The following is a 19,584-nucleotide window of genomic DNA, read 5'->3' as shown; positions in this document are numbered from 1 at the left end:
AATCTCATCCACATGCTGCGTAAGTGCGGAGCGGAAAAAGACACTCAGAAATTGACACGTGGTGCGGTTTTTTAAGCCACAGCATGTCAATTGTATTTGCGTAAACACTGCTCATTTGTTGTGGGTTTTCCCCATTGAATTCAATGGGGAGGTAAAAAGCGCAACAAATAGCAGATCATGCATTTTTTTTGAGGCAGTAAAGCTGCAATTTCCGACGCAAAAAACACAACTCAGAAAAAAAATAAAGCAGTGGTCACAGGGGATGAAACGTATTCCCAGGGCTGCAGAACCTCATGAAGTCGGGATGGACGAGTCGCCATGGTACGTATACATTTTTTTATTTTTTTTTCAGTGCATTTTCCGAGGCAGACATTCTGGCCGAAAAAAATGCAGCACAATTTGGTGCGGTTTTTCGGCCGAAATTCCCTGCGGCACACAGGAAGGATACACCGCGCGATTTGACGCAGCGTATCCGCCCCGTGAGAACATACCCTAAGGGCTTATTCGGACAAACGAGATATACGTCCGTGCAACGCGCGATTTTCACGTGCGTCGCACGAACCTATATTAGTGTATGGGGCCGTGCAGACAGTTGCGTGATTTTTACGCAGCGGGAGTCCGCTGCGAAAAACTCACGACATGTCCGTTCTTTGTGCGTATTTCGCGCATCACGCACCCATTGAAGTCAATGGGTGCGTGAAAATTACGCGCACCACACGGAAGCACTTCCGTGGGACGAGCGTGATTCGCGCAACAGCTGTCAAAATATGAATGTAAACAGAAAAGCACCACGTGCTTTTCTGTTTACAAACATCCAAACGGAGTGTCACAATGATGGCGGCTGCGCGAAAATCACGCAGCCGCGCATCATACGGGGCTGACCCACGGAGCTGTTAAGTGCCTTTTGCGCACGCAAAACGCCGCATTTTTTGTGTGTGTAAAATGCACACGTGTGAATCCGGCCTAAGGGTGAGTTCACACGGGGTAGATGCGGTGCGTAAAAGGTACACAGTGTATCCACCCTGGTGGCAGCAGGGAATTCTGGGCAAAAAAACCTGCAAATTGTGGTGCAGTTTTTCGCCCGGAATGTCCACTGCGGAAAACTGCAGCATTTAGCCGGCCTGCTGGCAGGCCGACCTGTTATGATGACGTTTCACACCAGGAGACCGATGCAGCTTGTGATTGGCTGCTGCGGGGGTCACATCGGATGAAATGTCATCCCACTAGGATGGCCCTCGGACGTCATCCAGGCCGGCCTCCTGCAAAAACGTTTCATCCCATGTGATCACCGGCACAGCCTGCGATTGGCTGCAGCAGTCACACGGGATGAAACGTCATCCTAGGAGGCCAGCCTGCAGAACGTCAGAAGTAAGTATAAGGTGTGTTGTTGTTTTTCTAAGTTGCGATCTTTTCCGCGAAAATCGCTGCGTTTCCGCCGCAAAAGTCACAATATCTAACTGTTGCAGATTTTTAGATCCCAATTGAGTTCAATGGGGAAAATCCGCAACAATATACCGGCGATTTCACAACCACAATTGACAGCAGGACAATTTGCGTGCGGGATCTCCGCATATCACGTACGAAGCATGTGGATGAGATTCCTTGAAATGACATCCACTCCTCCGCTACTGTATTATGCCGCGGATTTTCGGAAAATTTGCAGTATTTACGCCACGTGTGGACTAGTCCTAAGGGTTCAGTCACACGTGGCATATTTCCCTAGAATATTTTTACTGTAAAATGTCCAAATGGGAAAAAATATCCTACAACTCAAAAAGATGATTTCTAAATTTCTTTTCATGGCAAAATATTTTTTCCATAGCCTTATATTATAAAGTTTGTAAAAATACATTGCGGAAATACAAGGCCAAAATGGCACATGTGACTGTACCGTAAGGGCGTGTTCACGCAGTGCGGTTTTGCCCCATTTTTGCAATGCAGCCAAAAACTGCACTGCACAAACGCATGTGTTCTTACCATGATTTGACGCAGTTTTGCAGTTAGCACGTAAAAATGCATGCGGTTTTCTGCGAGAGACGCAACAAGACTGCACAGTGTGGCTATACCATTACACTTCTCTGTTCTGGAGGTATTTCTCGCTACCTGGACCCAGTCTCTATTTATAGACATGTGGAAGTCATTAAAAGTAATTTCCGGAGAGAAAATGGTGGGCCGAAGGCATTTCCCCTGCCAGAATTAAGTGGACACACAACCAGAAAAGAGGAGCATAGACAGAATCACATGTAAGAAATACAGGGGAAGGGGACAGAAACATTAACAGTAAATGGAGATTTACTGCAATACAATTTTAGCAAAAATTGTGCCGAAGGGTGTGTACAGATGTTGCGGTCAAGATGTGGTTAAAACCCACATAATAAAAAATAAAAAAAAGAACACAAATCCAAAAAATGTATGTGTTTTTACAGCAATTTGATGCGCTTTCTGCAATAACGCATGGTATTTGTAAAGTTATTGCGTGTTTTAGACACTTTATAGATTATAAACATGTTTCTAATAGACGTTCACATATATATTTGAAGAGATACACGGCTTCAGTACGGTCAAGGCCCCTTACCCCCCCCAGAACAGTGTTTTGTCTGACTTGAGGACCTGTTAGGCTATACATTGTAATGTGCGCCTTTGTTCCGTTAGTGAATGGAAACATGAACTTCTGATAGGTTGTATTCAGATTTGAGTTGCAGTTGAAACCGCAATATAAAAAAAAAAAAAAAAGGTATGCAGCGTCAGTGTTCAATTTTAAAAAATTGCAGCAAATCGCTGAAAAATGGCACGCTATCTTTATGTGGTTGACATCTAAATACACATCGTACGGACTGTGTAATCTACATTGATGCATTTATAAAGGAGATGCTAGGACAGTACCAAATAGTCTTTGTGGGCGGTGGATCACAGAACAAAACTGTAGATGAGAAGCCGATGAAGGACAGTGGCCGTAGTAAATAGCGGCTTTCTGGCTGCTTTACCGGGGTTTGTGGGAGTTTTGTCCACAGCCTACAGGCAGCTTGCCACTAAACTTTATTGGCAAGAAACCAGATTACACTCTTGGCTGTGCCGTATGCCTTCTCTGCCATGTTCTTGACCACCCAGCAAGGAAAGGGGAGGCTAGAAAGGACTAAATTAAAAATGCTTACTTTGTGGCTTCTCTTACCCAGCTGCCACCTTGTGCTAATGTTGTGTGACTGAAACTCCTGACGTTTTTTTGCTTTTTTTATGAACTACACATCACGGCTGCTCACAATCATGATTGCTTTTAGGGAATTGTATGAATAAAAATGCTATAATATATAGATATAAAGCCTCATGCACATGATAAAACAATACCTATAGCATCAACTTTATTACTCTGTGGCGCTGTACAGAACATTATTTTTTTTTCTTGTCCTGGATTCTATATGAATCTGTGAAAAAAAAAAAAAAAAAAAGAAAGAAAACCGTGGCATACAATACGGGCCCTTGAAGTTTCCCTGCTCTAGAAACCGCTCTTTAGATTGTAAGCTCTTACAGGCAACAGCCCCTTGTTTTATAGTCAGATAAAAGACACATTGTACAGCGCACACGCAGCTCAGCACAACGGATGCTTTGCCCTCTGGACTGCGTTGCAATCAAAAGCTCTTCATCCTACAATTGACGTGGAATGCTCTTTTCCATATGTTGTCAATAGAGCCATTCTGAAATGCAGACCTCATGGCCTCCAGATGATGAAATTGAACACAATTAGCCACAACTAATTTCAAGCCTTATCTATATTTTACAATTGAAAATTTCACGATAACATGATTATCTTATATGAGATTGAATGTACTTATATAAATTGCGGTCATACTATATATGATGTTGGAGCGTAGGGTAGCTTTTGTGAACATTAGAGAGTACCGTGACATTATTCTCAGTATTTCTCCATTTACAAGTGAGGGCATTGGCTAATAAGTATAGAGGGATGTGTGGAGTCCATCATCTACATGAATGCATGTAACCTATGGGCCAGCAGGTACAATCCATCATAAAACAGTCTGTACCTGTTAAAAGACATAAGTAAGAAACCGGGAGTATGAATTTCATTTAGTATCCCAGTTTTTTTATTTGATTTATCCTACTGGTAAAGAGGTGCTATACTAATATAGTAGGATACTGCATTTTCTTCAATAACCTAATACGTAAGCGTAGATTCTAGACCTAAACTTAAAGGTGTTTTCCACTACCGGACAACCGATGACCTCTCCACCAGATAGGTCATCTATATATTATCGGTGGTAGTCAGACACCTGGACCCCGCACCGATCAGCTGCTCCGGCTCCCTCTGAGCACCGGACGTCCATGCCGGAAGCAGCTGCCTCCGGTCATGGAATAGCGGCAAAACAGCAGTACTGCTCCTACTCAAGTGAATAGGGGCAGAGCTATGCAATGTACAGAGCCAACTACATAGTCTGCAATGACAGCCGGTGCCCGCAGGAGGCCGATCGGTGCGTGGTCCAGTGTCGGACCCACAACGATCATATAGGGATGACCTAGCCGGTGAAAAGACTACTAATGAAACATGCAAAATCACTGGTAAAAATACTAGTTTCATTTGCAACACTCTAAGGCCATATTCACACAAAGGTTTTTTTATGTGGAAAAATATTATGTAGATTTGGTCAAGATCACAGACTTGTGCCTTGGTTTTGCAGAATAAGCTGCTGCCGAGCCGCACGCAGATTACAATCGACGAGGCTAATCTACATATGGCTGGCTACCTGTTGGGCTTTCCACATGGAAACCATGTCAAGAAGTGACATCACTTCTTTTTCATCTGCGACGTGGTTTTTAATTACATGTATTGGAAATATATATATATATATATATATATTTCCATGTCGAAATACGCATGAAAGTCCTCCGTGTGAGCACAGTCTTATAAGAGAAAAATGGCTTATAAAAGTCAAAACTGAGTTCCTTTGTGTAAAAAGGTCAAAGACTTGAACCAGTTCCTTTCCGTCAGGTAGCTTCAACCTTCCAACACTTATTTCTGCCACTGAACTTCACGAGAGTCTAGACTTTTTAAAGACTAAAAAGCAGATAAGCAGAGGTAATGAACTAGAAGAGAGCTTGAATTATGTTCCCCTCCCCCGCTTTATATTTGCAGACCCTTTATGTTTTGTATATTTTTGTCCAAAAACCAAGAACAGATCTCCACACAGGGAATTAGGAAAAAAATAGATTTATAAATAAGGTTTCAATATAGGGGATTTTCCCACTATAACATTTATCACCTGTCCACAGGACAGATGATAAATGTATGATCACTGGGACACACACCACTAGGACCCCCACCGATCACTCGAATGTGGGTCCCAAGCCCCCGTTCATCTTCACTGCATGATCGCAGAGGAGAATTTTGAATGGAGTGGCAGTCACGCATGCGAGTACAGCGCTTGGCTGTTTCCATCAGCCCCATAGACATTGAATGAAGTGGCAGGGGGCATGCGTGACCACCGCTCCATTCAAAATCCTCCTCCACTGCACATTCTGGAGATCGGTGGGGGGCCCAGTGGGCAGGGCCCCAACGATCCCCTGTGGATAGGGGATAAAATGTTCTTAGTGGGAAAACCCATTTAAAGGACATTTGTTATGAATGTGATCCCAGACGCCAGGTTTACATACATTTTCATAGCGTATACACATATGATGCTGCATGTAGAAAACACTGTACGGAAGAATCTGGCCATCCATAGGAATAGCATTCCTTACAACAATATATTTTCATTCCACCAAAATAGTATAAACCAATTCACAGCAGAAAACTACTAAAAACACAAATCTGGCTAGTAGATGCTGAAACCTTCATTTGTTTCAGCAACAATAAAAACTGCCAAATTCTAGTTCGGTCACCAAAATGAAAAACGATTTCGGAGTGTGGGAATCAATATGAGATTTACGCCAAATTTCTATTTTGAAAGTAATATTTAGACAAATGTGTAATCCGAATGCAATGTAAATAAAACAAAAATGTATCAAATTGGAAAATAAAACATCTGCTTTATGAATATGTAACTTCATTACATGAAAACAACAACACAGCTGTAGGTGTGTGCAACCGGGAAAGCTGCGCTCCCAGCCTGGAAGGATCGGGTTACATTACCAAGGTGTGCGAAGAATTTGCTTGACAAATTGCTGTACGGCCAGGCCGAGTCTCAGCACTTTTTTTTTTTTTTTTTTTTTGGAATTGTCAAGTTTGTTTTAAACAGATTGAGGCCCATGGCTAAGAAGTCTCAACAGTCTTGTGCTAAAAACTGGTGTACAAAAGGTCCTAAAAACAGTCCGAGGAGACATGCGCCATATTTATCGGACAGCTTTGACATTTTTGAAATGAGACACATTTAAGTCCCTGCGTCTTTTTACTTTTTTATTCAATATTGATCTGAAAAAGTGGATAGGGCTTGAAAGCCACCGTTGCACATAAAGAGATTTACTAAGCAAATGTGTCAGAATTCCAGTATGAATTGCACAAAAAAAAAAGTGGCATACGTGGTGTGTGCCAAATATAGTGAGTTTTAGGCACTTTTTGCACCTTCAGCGACAGTTTTGAAAGTGCTAGAAATAGAACGTCTTAAAATGCCAGATTTATTAAGGGCATGACAAAAAATATAGTTAAAAAGTACACCAGTCAAGAGCTGGCAAAAAAAGAGAAGTGTCTAAAATGTCTAGCGAGACCCAATCTGGTTGAAGACAGCACTGTTTAGATGTGGTTGCTCCTCATCAGGGTTCTGGTTGATGGGAGTCTCTGGATTGGCTATTAACCAGTCACGTTTCTAGGATCTGTAGAGTCAGGCATTGACTTACATGGTAGTCACCTATAGGTGGCACTAGACAGTGTTTTCTTCCTTATGGAGGAGAGAAACATTGCATAGCAGGATGCGTCAGATTTTTTCATACAACGTGCGCTTTTGCGACCAATTTGGCGTAGCTACTCTGTCTGGTCTAGTTTTATCCTGTCAAAATTTAGGAGACAATTAATAAAAACATGTGCCGTTCCGAAGTATATAGCGCACACTACAAAGGGGAGAGATTGGCAAACTCCTTGGATGGTGCATCAGCAAGCATACAAATATGGAGCACACATACAGCAGGTTATACCTGGCACAAAGCTTGTGCCCACAATGCCTAGCTGACCTCACATGCTCAACGGTTATCCCTCGGGGGAACTTTCCAGGGAGTCCACAATGCGACAAGAGAAACAAAGCATTACACTGCACCCATTAAAAATTAAATCAATTGTAACATGTAAAAGGATAAAGGAAAATAAACCTCTGGGTCCTCCGGAGTGAATATTTTTTTATTTTCTAAATGCATCCAAAATAAGGACCTCCGCCAATAACTCAGAATGCCCAAACAGAACATTTGCAAAAGAGCTAAACATGCAAGAAGCAACTCCCCGTAAAGTACATCAAATGTACTAGCGATTGAAGTAGACGAAATTCTAAAAAGCAGAAATTCCAAAAACAATATTAGGAAATCGCTCATAATGCAATCGCCTAATAGAACTTAAAACGGCTCCAATTCAGAGTTTCCCTTTAATTCCCAAAACCGCCAACAAAGCCACACAAACATATCTAAAGTGGGCCAGAGATTTGACGATTTGGGATGATAATGATAAAGAAATAAAGCCTAAAAACAAAATGATCACATGTAATAATGGGCCAAAAAACAACAAAGAAGAGGCTAAACTCTGGAATGTCTACTGAAAATCAAAAGACAGAATATTGGTACAATACGCTTAACATCAAATGAGAAAACCTGACGTGTAGAATTTTTGAAAAATGTAAAAAATAAAAAGACACTACTGTGCCATCTCTATACACATCAGGCCTGGCACAGCTTCCAGTGTCCCCGATGAGACAGAGAGAATGTGCCCCCACATGGTGCAGAAGATGCCCATCAGTTCTCCCATCTCAGCGCCCCTAAGCTGCGGCCCCTTGGCCCCGCTCCTGTTCATGCATCCACGTAGTCGATTCTGTCTGCTGCCCCCGTTCCCCGCCTGTATACTTACAGCTGTACAGCCCATCCCGGGAGATTCTCCGGTACCGTATGTAGATCCCCGCGGCTACAATCCAGCAGATCCCCGAAACAGCGGCATGGAGCCGGGCACGACCCCCGATCAGTCCCCAATCCAAGCGCACATTCCAGTAATAGCAGTACCAGGAGCGACATCCTTCTCCAAGCGCTCACGGTATATAGCAGCATTAATCCGGGCGCCTTACTCCTCCAATATGATAGCCCAATATCTAGCAGTAAATCCTTCCTCCAGGCCGGGAGACTGGCATACCTCGCACGGTGCCCGCAATGTAGCAGCGCAGCGCCTTGGTCCGTGCAGAAGAAAAGTACAACTTCTGTGAGGAAACTTTCCCCTCAGCGTCCCCCCGGCCGGGCCGTGAAGGGTGCGGGGCTCTGCTCCTATTGGTCGGCGCAGCCCCCGTCACGTGATGAAAACAAGTCCTGTGCCGCTGTATATGTCTGTGGGGGGAGGGGAAGAGAGCGACGACTGGAGATTACAGTCCTCCACCTCACACCTCTCAATCACAAGATTACCCTCACTGCTGATAACCACCATGACACTCGGGCTTCCCTTAGCTGGGGGAGGGTGACTTGCAATCCTTTTACAGGCTAAGTGGAATTGTTTGGTCACTAGTATACCGTTTTTTTCAGTGGTATTTTTTTGTGGTCATGACATTAAAAAGATCGCATTTTATATTATAAAATAATTACATCCCTGGTTTTCTCTAAATAAAGCTTATTCCTTGTATAATGTAAAGTTCTGCAGATTTCTGTTATACATAATGTGCCAAATTTTAACTTTTTTCAAGATCTCTGTTTACTATCAGTGAATTGAAGCATTCATGTTTTCATTCAGAGGTCGAAAGCATCTACAGAGCTGATACTGAGAGCTTGCTGTAATTGTAACCAGTGCAGGCAATGCTCCGTGAGGTAAATACATCATCAACACAAATTCTCTCGTCCTGATGGTTTCCTTCCATGTTTTAGAGCAGGTAAGACTGTGTTCACACTACGTTCCGTGTGCACGTTCAGCCTGACAGACCATGGATGTCCAAAGAGTGTCCTTTAAACATGGCACTGTCATAGGATGCCACCTTTGCCACACGCCAGATTGTGACATTTCTGATCTAGATCTGCCCTGGTCAACTATAAACTTATTATTGTGAAGTGGAAGTATCTAGGAGGAACAACAGCTCAGCCATGAAGCAGTAGACCACGTAAACTCACCGACGAGTGTGTGAGGCGTAGACCACGTAAACTCACCGACGAGTGTGTGAGGCGTAGACCACGTAAACTCACCGACGAGTGTGTGAGGCGTAGACCACGTAAACTCACAGACGAGTGTGTGAGGCGTAGACCATGTAAACTCACCGACGAGTGTGTGAGGCGTAGACCATGTAAACTCACCGACGAGTGTGTGAGGCGTAGACCACGTAAACTCACCGACGAGTGTGTGAGGCGTAGACCACGTAAACTCACCGACGAGTGTGTGAGGCGTAGACCACGTAAACTCACAGACGAGTGTGTGAGGCGTAGACCATGTAAACTCACCGACGAGTGTGTGAGGCGTAGACCATGTAAACTCACCGACGAGTGTGTGAGGCGTAGACCACGTAAACTCACCGACGAGTGTGTGAGGCGTAGACCACGTAAACTCACAGACGAGTGTGTGAGGCGTAGACCATGTATACTCACCGACGAGTGTGTGAGGTGTAGACCATGTAAACTCACCGACGAGTGTGTGAGGCGTAGACCACGTAAACTCACCGACGAGTGTGTGAGGTGTAGACCATGTAAACTCACCGACGAGTGTGTGAGGCGTAGACCACGTAAACTCACCGACGAGTGTGTGAGGCGTAAAGTTCGCCAATCTGTTGTATCACGCACTACTGGAATGGGACGTCCAACAAGCTCATATAGGAGTGATGGTCAGATGTCCGCATTTTTTTTGCCCTATAGTGTAGATATCTTCGCTGGCCGCTATCTCCCACAACTCCCCCAAGAACATGCTTTTGCTCTGAAGGACTTAGTGCGACCATTTATTACATGGACTGCCATTCAGCCGCTATATAACACCACACAGCTGCCACTGTTGGAGAAATGATCAGCCAATGGCTACTTCCGGCAGCTGCTGTGGCGGCTCTCATATTGTCTGTGATGAGACAAAGCCTTTATGCCAAATGCACATGATGCGTATTACGTGCGGATTTGCTGCACGTATTTTTGTGTGGCAAATCTGCAGCGTAATACAGTACCAGCAAAGCAAATGAGATTTCAAGAAATCTCATCTACACGTAAGGCTCTGTTCACATCTGCGTTGGGGTCGACTACGCTATTGCTTCCGGCAAAACGACTGATCCGGTGCACAAAAGAGACAAATGGAAACCAGGGGCACCGGCTCTGTCACCATTGAAATCAATAGTGATGGAGACGGAACCCTCTGGTTTCCGTCGGTGTCAGTTTGTGTCTGCTCAGGGTCCCGATCTGACGGAATGTCAGAATGGGACCCCAACGCAGATGTGAACAGAGCCTTACAGATTTTTTTCTGCACGTGAATTGACCTACGGTTTCGATTTTAAATCCGCGGCATGTCAATTTGTGTTGCGTTTTCTCTTACAAATTGTATCTGACTAGTCTTAAAAAAACTCACCAAAATCTGCAGCATAAAACCAAACCTATTTATGCATCAAAATGTAAAAAAGTGCACCTAAAAATGCATAAAAAACGCACTATTAGGGCGGGTTCACACATGGCGGAATTTCACTTAAATTCCGCTGCGGACACTCCGCAGCGTTAATCCGCAGCGGAGCCGTTTCTCCATTGACTTTCACTTTAATTTAGCAGTGTTCGTTTACACGATGCGTACAATTCCGCTGCGGAGCATAGGCTGCGGAGCGGAATTTGGTGTCCGCAGCATGCTCTGTCTGTTGCGGAGCAGTGGCGGACTGGTTGCGGACTCATGGCGGAATTTCTCCATTGACTTCAATGGAGAGTCAAAATTCCGCAATGAAGTCCGCAGATCTTATGTGTGCTGCGGAGCGTATTGTTTTTACTACCATGACATTTCTTCATTCTGGCTGGACCTATGTATTTCTAGGTCTACAGCCAGACTGAGGAAGTCAATGGGGCTCCCGTAATGACGGGAGCGTTGCTAGGAGACGTCTGTAAATAGTCACTGTCCAGGGTGCTGAAAGAGTTACGCGATCGGCAGTAACTGTTTCTGCACCCGGGACAGTGACTACCGATCTCAATATACATGTATCTGTAAAAAAACATATAAGTTCATACTTACCGAGAACTCCCTGCGTCTGTCTCCAGTCCGGCCTCCCAGGATGACGTTTCAGTGTAAGTGACGGCTGCAGCCAATCACAGGCCAAGCACAGGCTGCAGCGGTCACATGGACTGGAGCGTCATCCAGGGAGGTCGGGCTGGATGCCGAAGGAGGGACGCGTCACCAAAACAACGGCCGGTAAGTATGAATTTCTTTGACTTTCACTAGGGAAAGTGCTGTCCCTTCTCTCTATCCTGCACTGATAGGGAGAAGGGAAGCACTTTTCCTGCAGTCCGCAGCGGCCAGTCCGCATCAATTTTCTGCACATTTTGTGCAGATCCGCAGCCGTAATCCGCAACCCGGATTAGGTGCGGCATTGATGCGGACAGTTGCGGAGGAATTCCGCCATGTGTGGTCATGCCCTTAGATGCGGATTTTACCAGCAGAATTACCCGTGTTTACCTGAGGTTTTGATGCAGCTTTTCTCCACCAAATGCATGTGCATGTAGCCTCAAAAATGTCTGAAAATACGGAGCTGTTTTCAAGGGAAAACAGGTCCTGATTTTCAGAAGTTTTTTAAGCCACTCATGATTTTCGCTGCGTTTTTTACAGACGTTTTTGGAGCTGTTTTTCTATAGTCAATGAAAAACTGCTCCAAAAACGTCCCAAGAAGTGACATGCACTTCTTTTTCGCGGGTGTCTTTTTATGTGTCGTTTTTGGAAAACGAGGCGTAAAAAAAAAAAAATGCCCCACCTGAACAGAACGATGGGCAGATGTTTGTAGGTATTCTGCTTCCGTTTTTTCAGGCGTTTTTCGAGGTGTAAAAACCCTGAAATTTGCCTGAAAACACTCAGTGTGAACATACCCATATAGAGGTTTTCCCATAATTTACATTTATCACATATTCACGGGCAGGCTCAGCTGTTTCTGTCAGCCCCATAGGCATCGAATGTAGCGGCACGGCGCATGCTCAACTGTTGTGATGAAGGGGACAGACATTAGTATGTAGGGCTTGCTCTGACATCTCTCCAAATAAATCTTATCTTACACAATTATTTAAATGTAGTTGTCTTCATCATTACTGATAGTTGTGACAGAGGGGCAGGAAACGCAAAATCTTTACATTTATGACCAAGTGAGATACTGTATACACCAAGAAATCCTAGGTCAGCATAGATGCCCGAGCACTGGAGGATGTATAAAACAGAACACATTTTCTACTCTGTGCTGGAAGTGTAAATTGTAGCTTGGTGAGGAATGTGTGAACTTGTCTTATCTGAAGTGTTGGCAAGGGCAAGTGACTTAGAGATAAGAGAGAATAGATAAGACCCTCTTTCAACATGTTGTCAGGTGAGAAAAAAGCTCATTACAGTTATATTGCCGTCCATGTGCACTGCTGTATGTAGTGAAAGTACAGTTATAGAGAAGACAACACTTTCCTAAGTAGACCCCACTCTACCCTGAGGACCACTACATCTAAGGTCAGTAAATACCCAGAAAGAAAAAAAATTGCATTAAAAGAAAATATCTATTAAAAGGCAGAAGATATTCCTGTTCATTCCAAAAATGATAATTCATAATAACTCTTTTATTCTGTATATCTATATAACATTCCCTGTGCATTTACAAATCAATCCTACATACTTCTTAACTAAAATATACTGCATATGTGCAATAAAATGTATAGAAAATATTGATGAATGATCGTTGCTGTGACTGTACCTGGGACTTATTCCAGAGGAATTAGGCTTCGTTCACATCTGCGTCTGGGCTCCATTCTGACGGACCGTCTGAGCTTTCCGTCAGAACGAAGCCCTGACTGAAACAAACGGAAACCATAGGTTTCCATTTGCATCACCATTGATTTCAATGGTGACGGATCCATGGTGATGCAAATGGAAACCTATGGTTTCCGTTTGTTTCAGTCAGGGCTCCGTTCTGACGGAAAGCTCAGACAGAACGCCAGAATGGAGCCCTGACCCTGATGTGAACGAAGCCTCAGCCTTGTCTTGCTCTTTCCTAGGCTACTTCACAAAACTTCTGTGTCTGTCTAGCCTCTAGATCAGGGGTACTCTTTACTTGGGTCTGCCGTCAGTTGAAGGTCCGAACTGAACACCAACAGTAAGGCTATGTTCCGACGAGTTGGATTTGCCATAGTCAAATTCGACCCAACTATACGCGGCTTTACTGGCACACAGTGCTCCCTGTAGAAAGTGCCACACAGTGCCCCTTCAGAAAATGCTTGAAAAACAGATGCCAAAGGCAGAATAGCCCTATTTCCCAGCTACCATTAAAAAAAAATTATTTTTATAATCTTTATTATGCTGAATTCAGCAAACAGACAAACCGACAAGACCAACATAAATGGTTAAAATTCTCAATGCATGGATCAGGTCAGCAACCATTGATGGTTGTTTCAGTGTGCACGTGTATTTGCCGTCTATGATTGCAGACCGGCAAAGTCTAGAGACCGTTGATATCAGCAGCGGGCTCCTAAACAGTTAGATTGTTAAACCCAAAATTCCAGCATGTATTAAAATTGAAAATGGCACACTGTGCCACCTGTAGATAGTGGCACTCAGTGGCACTTGTAGAAAGTGCCACATAGTGCCCCTGTATATAGTGCTACACAGTACCCCTGTAGATAGTGACACACAGTGCCTCTTGTAGATAGTGCCACAGTCTCCCTCTGTAAATAGTGTCACACACAGTGCCCCATGTAGATTGTGTCACACAATGCCCTTTGTAGATTGTGCCACAAATTGACACCAATGTGACAAACACAGTTCCCCTTGTAGATAATGCCACATGCATACGTGTAAACCAATAGAAATGAACATTCCCTTCTATGGGATGTTACCTCTACCACTTTCGTCAACACCCCCTAAATGTGATAATATTATTTCAAGTGGTTTTGTGAGGAATAACAAAGTCTTTAAGGGGCCTAAGGCTATGTTCACACAGAGTATTTTGGGGGAGGAATATCTGCCTCAAAATTCCGTTTGGAACTTTGAGGCAGATATTCCTCTCCCTGCACGCCGATTTTCGCGGCAATTATCGCGCCGTTTTTCGCCCGCGGCCATTGAGCGCCGCGGGCATAAAACAGCGAGAAATACGCTTTCTCCTGCCTCCCATTGAAGTCAATGGGAGGTCGGAGGCGGAAGCGCCCGAAGATAGGGCATGTCGCTTCTTTTTCCCGCGAGGCAGTTTTACTGCTCGCGGGAAAAAGACGCCGACGCCTCCCATTGAAATCAATGGGAGGCGTTCTCGGGCCGTTTCTGCCGAGTTTTGCGACGCGGTTTCCGCGTCAAAAAACTCGGCAAAATACCCCGTGTGAACATAGCCTAAAACAGTCCAGTAATAAAGTTTCCAATATATTTACCTTACTTCTGTACCATCATGCCTGCCCTGCAGGTCTGCTCATTTCACCGCTGTTGTCTATATACTTTCCTATGTGTTGACGTGTCGTCTATAGGGATGACACATGTGACCATGGCGGGCAAGGATGTGTTATCCATAGTAACACAATGGCAGGAAAATGGTCGCTCTTGTGACTTCTATACCTGTAAACGACACATTATCATGTGGGTTAGTACCTGGTGAGGGGACCAAACATACTGGTGGGTTGGGACCAGTGGGAAAATAGTAAGTTAAAGAGGCTCTGTCACCACATTATAAGTGCCCTATCTCCTACATAAGGAGATTGGCGCTGTAATGTAGGTGACAGAAATGCTTTTTATTTAGAAAAACTATCTATTTTAAACCACTTTATTAGCGATTTTTAGCTTTATGCTAATGAGTTTCTTAATGCCCAAGTGGGCGTGTTTTTACTTTCGACCAAGTGGGCGTTGTACAGAGGAGTGTATGACGCTGACCAATCAGCGTCATGCACTCCTCTCCATTCATTTACACAGCAGCATCGCGTTCTTACTAGAACACGATGTGCAGCCACATACACAGTCATTAACGTTAATCAAGTGTCCTGATAATGAATATACAGGACCTCCAGCCAGGACGTCATGTGTACTCAGAATCCTGACACTTCTGAATCTTTTCTGTGAGATTTCCAGCAAGGGAAACGAAATCTCGTTTACATCGTAATCTCGCGAGATTACGCATGGCTTTCTGGAATCTCACAGAAAAGATTCAGAATTGTCAGGATTCTGAATACACATGACGTCCACGCTGAAGGTCATGTATATTCATTATGAGGACACTTGATTAACGTTAATGTCTGTGTATGTGGCTGCACATCGTGTTCTAGTAAGAACGCGATGCTGCTGTGTAAATGAATGGAGAGGAGTGCATGACGCTGATTGGTCACTGATTGGTCAGTGTCACACACTCCTCTGTACAACGCCCACTTGGTCGAAAGTAAAAACACGCCCAGTTGGGCATTAAGAAACTCATTAGCATAAAGCTAAAAATCGCTCATAAAGTGGTCTAAAATAGATAGTTTTTCTAAATAAAAAGCATTACTGTCACCTACATTACAGCTCCGATCTCCTTATGTAGGAGATAGGCCACTTATAATGTGGTGACAGAGTCTCTTTAAGTATTGAAAAGTACAATGTATTGCAGCTTTAAGCCTCAGGCACATGGCAGAGAAGTGTGCACGGAGGTTGTACAGAATTTCTCTATGCACTCCGTGTACTGCTGTGTAATGCTCCGTACAGCGCCATTTTACAGAGATATTCTCCCTTTGTGTGCATAAGGCCTTAAGCTTATTAAATGCCCCCTCCCCCCCCCCCCCCACAAAAGAAAAAAAAAGTTTTATAGAGATACTTTTAATGGGATGGTTATAAAGTGAACATACGCATCCTTTGAAAATACATCTTGATGTTTTACTTTTCTCTGTACAGCTTGTAATAGATATATGCTTGATTTTCAGAGATTTATAAGTACACATAAAACTCTGGGCTGTATTTTCTCTTTGTTCTAAATTTACTATGGCAATGTCAAAACATGGGGGATAACCTTAAAACGCTGCTAAATATGTGAATTGTGTATTGGAGAACGTATTTAAGTAATTCCATTTTCCTTTCAAACAAAAGCCTCCGCACTCTTAATAGGAGTTCCTGCTATTAGTCATTGTTAATCTATATGCCTCCAAGGCAAACCAAGTGTAGTTAAGTAATTTCCTAGTAAGTTTAGATCTTTTTTCTTGTGTTATAACTACATGTTGGGTATCCCAAGGTGCATGTACATATCCCCATCTTGGCAGTAATTATTCTTGACTCTATGTGATCTTAGACTCAGAACCACGGAGAGCAGATTATGCATAATTTCAGTGCACTGATTACAACAAACACAACCATATGAACAGTTTGGGAGATGTCGCCTAGGGCTTTAAATATTTCACTTTTAAAGAATTCAGCCAACAAAGAAAGTTTTTTTTTTCTATTGACTTAAAGTAAACTTACTTATCCTTAGGCAACCGAAATCAAACATGCATCAGACATTGCAAACGGCACCGGACATGGACAATTGCAAAAATATTGCTGATCAAAACATCATTTCATTGACATATTCCAAAATGAATATAGTGTTATGTGGTCTACAAATTGTTTACCTAAAGTAGATGTTTCTTTCACATAACATTAAAAAATATTTATTTTTATTTAAAAAAAATAAAAGATTAATTTTTTTATTTTTTGTTACCCTTTCGTTATTCTTACAAAATATGTATACATCATGTAGCAGGGTGTAACTTGTCTACATTTGTAGTCGATTTATTTTAATACTGCATTGATAGAGCAGGAGAATAATAGCTTCCAGCCTCGTGCACTTTACCATATTACAGATTAGTGTGGTACAGATCTGTTATACGGCATTCAGAGAATTGAATTCTGTGGGCCATCCTGTACCTCCGTGTGCCTCCAATAGGTTTTTTTCTCACAAATTCATAATAATCAAATGCTGTATTATGGAGATATTCTTTCCTAGAGGTATTCCCTAGAAAAATGCTTTGCCTCATATAGGCATCATACAGCGTCATACAGAGTGCCTACAAATGTGTAATATCAGGGACACACATAACATATGTGTAGCCTGTGCAGTTGCACATGGGCTCTGTAGTCAAAGTGGCCCAGTAGCATCTTAAATAACAACAGCAGTGCTTCCTATTGTCTACTAGATTGCACAAAAAGGACTGTAAAGGTGAATTTACACGGGACGTAAAATGGCCAAACAAGTGTTCCTGATAAAGCTCGTTTCCAACCATTAAGCAAACGCATTAATTGGTGGCTGATCGAATCTTTATGTGCACCTAAAAAATAAATGCTGTCAACAATATGCAAACAATAAGGGGACCAAACGATCGTATTAACAATTGTTGGCCCCCATACAGTTTGCATTGGCTCCTGTAAAACAGCTTTAAAACGAGCGCCGATTGAGCTTGATCGATTTTGTTTGGGAAGAAATCTGCTCGTGTAGAAGGACCTTTAACCCCTTAACGCATTTTCACGTACATGTACTTCACGGGAAGGGTCAACGAGGCAGCCCGGCTTTGACTAGCAGTCGGGCTCCCGCTTCAAAGGCCAGGATCAGTGAAACCTTCTATTCCAACCATTTAACCCCTTGTATGCTGCAGTCAATAGTGACTGCAGCATTTGATAGAGGAAGGGGGCTCTCTCTTTCAACGATCAGGTGTCTGCGAATACTATCACTGCCCTTCCGATGGGTTGCCATGGCAGTTGGGAGCCTAACAAAGGCTGCCATGACTATATACTGTATTTTTCGACTATAAGACGCACCCAGGTTTTAAACATCAGAAAATAGGGAAAAAAATCATATTTTACTACTTTTACGAAGAAAAATGTATTTGTTAAAAAATAAAATTAGTTCTGTTTCACCACATTTCTGAGAGCCATAACTTTTATATTGTTTCATCGATTGAGCGGTGTGAGGGCTTATTTTTTGAGGGACGAGCTGTAGTTTTTATTGGCTCCATTTTTTGGTACATTTTTTTATCACTTTTTGTTTAATTTTTTTAACGCTAAGGTGACCAAATAACAACAATTCAGGGTTTTTAAATTACATTTTTTTTACACCGTTCATCAATTAAAATAATGCTATATTGTAATCATTCAGACTTTTACGGATGCAGCGATATGGGAAAAGTTTTTTTTTTTAACTTTTAATATTCTTTTACACTCCTGAAAATGTATCTAACTTTTCTTTTTACACATTTTATTAGTTCCCCTAGGGGACTTGAACCAGCGATCGTTAGATTGCTGGTACAATACACTGAAATACATGAATGAGTTACGGAAACAGCGTAACTCGCTGAGCTACACTTTTTCCGTAACTCTCATAGTAGTGAATGGCAGTTACAGAAGCAGCGTAGCATGCGAGCTATGCTGTTTCCGTAACTACTATTCAGTTCTATGGAAGTTTCGGAAACAGTCTAGCTCAGCGAGTTTCCGTAACTCGACCATGTATGCTGTTTTTGTAGCTGCCGACTTCTGGAATCAGCATAGCTTGCGGTGCTACTCTGTTTCAGTAACTCCCATTCACTTCCATGGGAGTTACGGAAACAGTGTAGCTCAGCGAGCACTTGGCAGCTTCCGTAACTCCCGACCACCTAACCAGGAAGTGGCCGGGAGACAGCGGAGCGAGTAAGATAGATCGGAGTTTAGGGATTCCTGTTCTAGAGATAGGTGCGGATCCCAGAAGTGGGACCCGCATCCATTTGACATCATCCCCTCCCAGCTCCATGAAGTGTCGGCACATCATGTGTCGGGAAGGGGTTAAGTAAGGAAGCGGTCAGGGGGCCCAGCGCAGACTGCGTCTTATAGTCCGAAAAATAATGTACCTTAGAAATATATATATATATATATATATATTATTTAAAGAAACCACGGCACTCAGTATAGAAGGGTGCTCAGGTAGGGTTCCACTCCATACTATTCTAGAAGAAAATCTATATATATAGAGGTATATTAGAAATGTGATGCCAAAACAAATTATTTTTCTTTAAAAGTGTTTTTATTGTGCTACAGTAGTAAAACATAAAAAACCTTTACATATGTGGTTTTGCCGAAATCATGCAGACCCATAAAATTAAGGTATCATGTTAATTATTCCGTATACTAAACGGCTTAAATTTAAAACGTGAAAAACAATACTGGAATAGCTGGGTTTTTTTTTATTCCCTCCCCAAAAAATAAATAAATGTTAATTAATATATTGTATGTATCCAAAAATGGTATCATTGAAAAATTGAACTCGTTCTGCACAAAAAAAAGCCATTATCTTT

The 19,584-nt window shown here is 42.8% G+C and overlaps 1 protein-coding gene across 1 annotated transcript in view; it reads right to left on the bottom strand.

Moving 5' to 3' along the window:
- Nucleotides 1-8,438, bottom strand: part of LRIG3 (leucine rich repeats and immunoglobulin like domains 3) — a 31,200-nt gene extending 22,762 nt beyond the window's left edge. Inside the window, exon 1 of the mRNA XM_075855026.1 lies at nt 8,048-8,438. Coding sequence (XP_075711141.1) covers nt 8,048-8,241 — 194 coding nt within the window. The 5' untranslated portion in view covers nt 8,242-8,438. The remainder of the gene's footprint in view (nt 1-8,047) is intronic.
- Nucleotides 8,439-19,584: the final 11,146 nt, after the last annotated feature.

This window comes from Rhinoderma darwinii, chromosome 3 (genome assembly GCF_050947455.1).
Source record: "Rhinoderma darwinii isolate aRhiDar2 chromosome 3, aRhiDar2.hap1, whole genome shotgun sequence".
NCBI lineage: Eukaryota > Metazoa > Chordata > Amphibia > Anura > Rhinodermatidae > Rhinoderma > Rhinoderma darwinii.
Note: the sequence above shows the minus strand (reverse complement) of the source record. Positions and strands in the feature narration are given on the sequence as shown.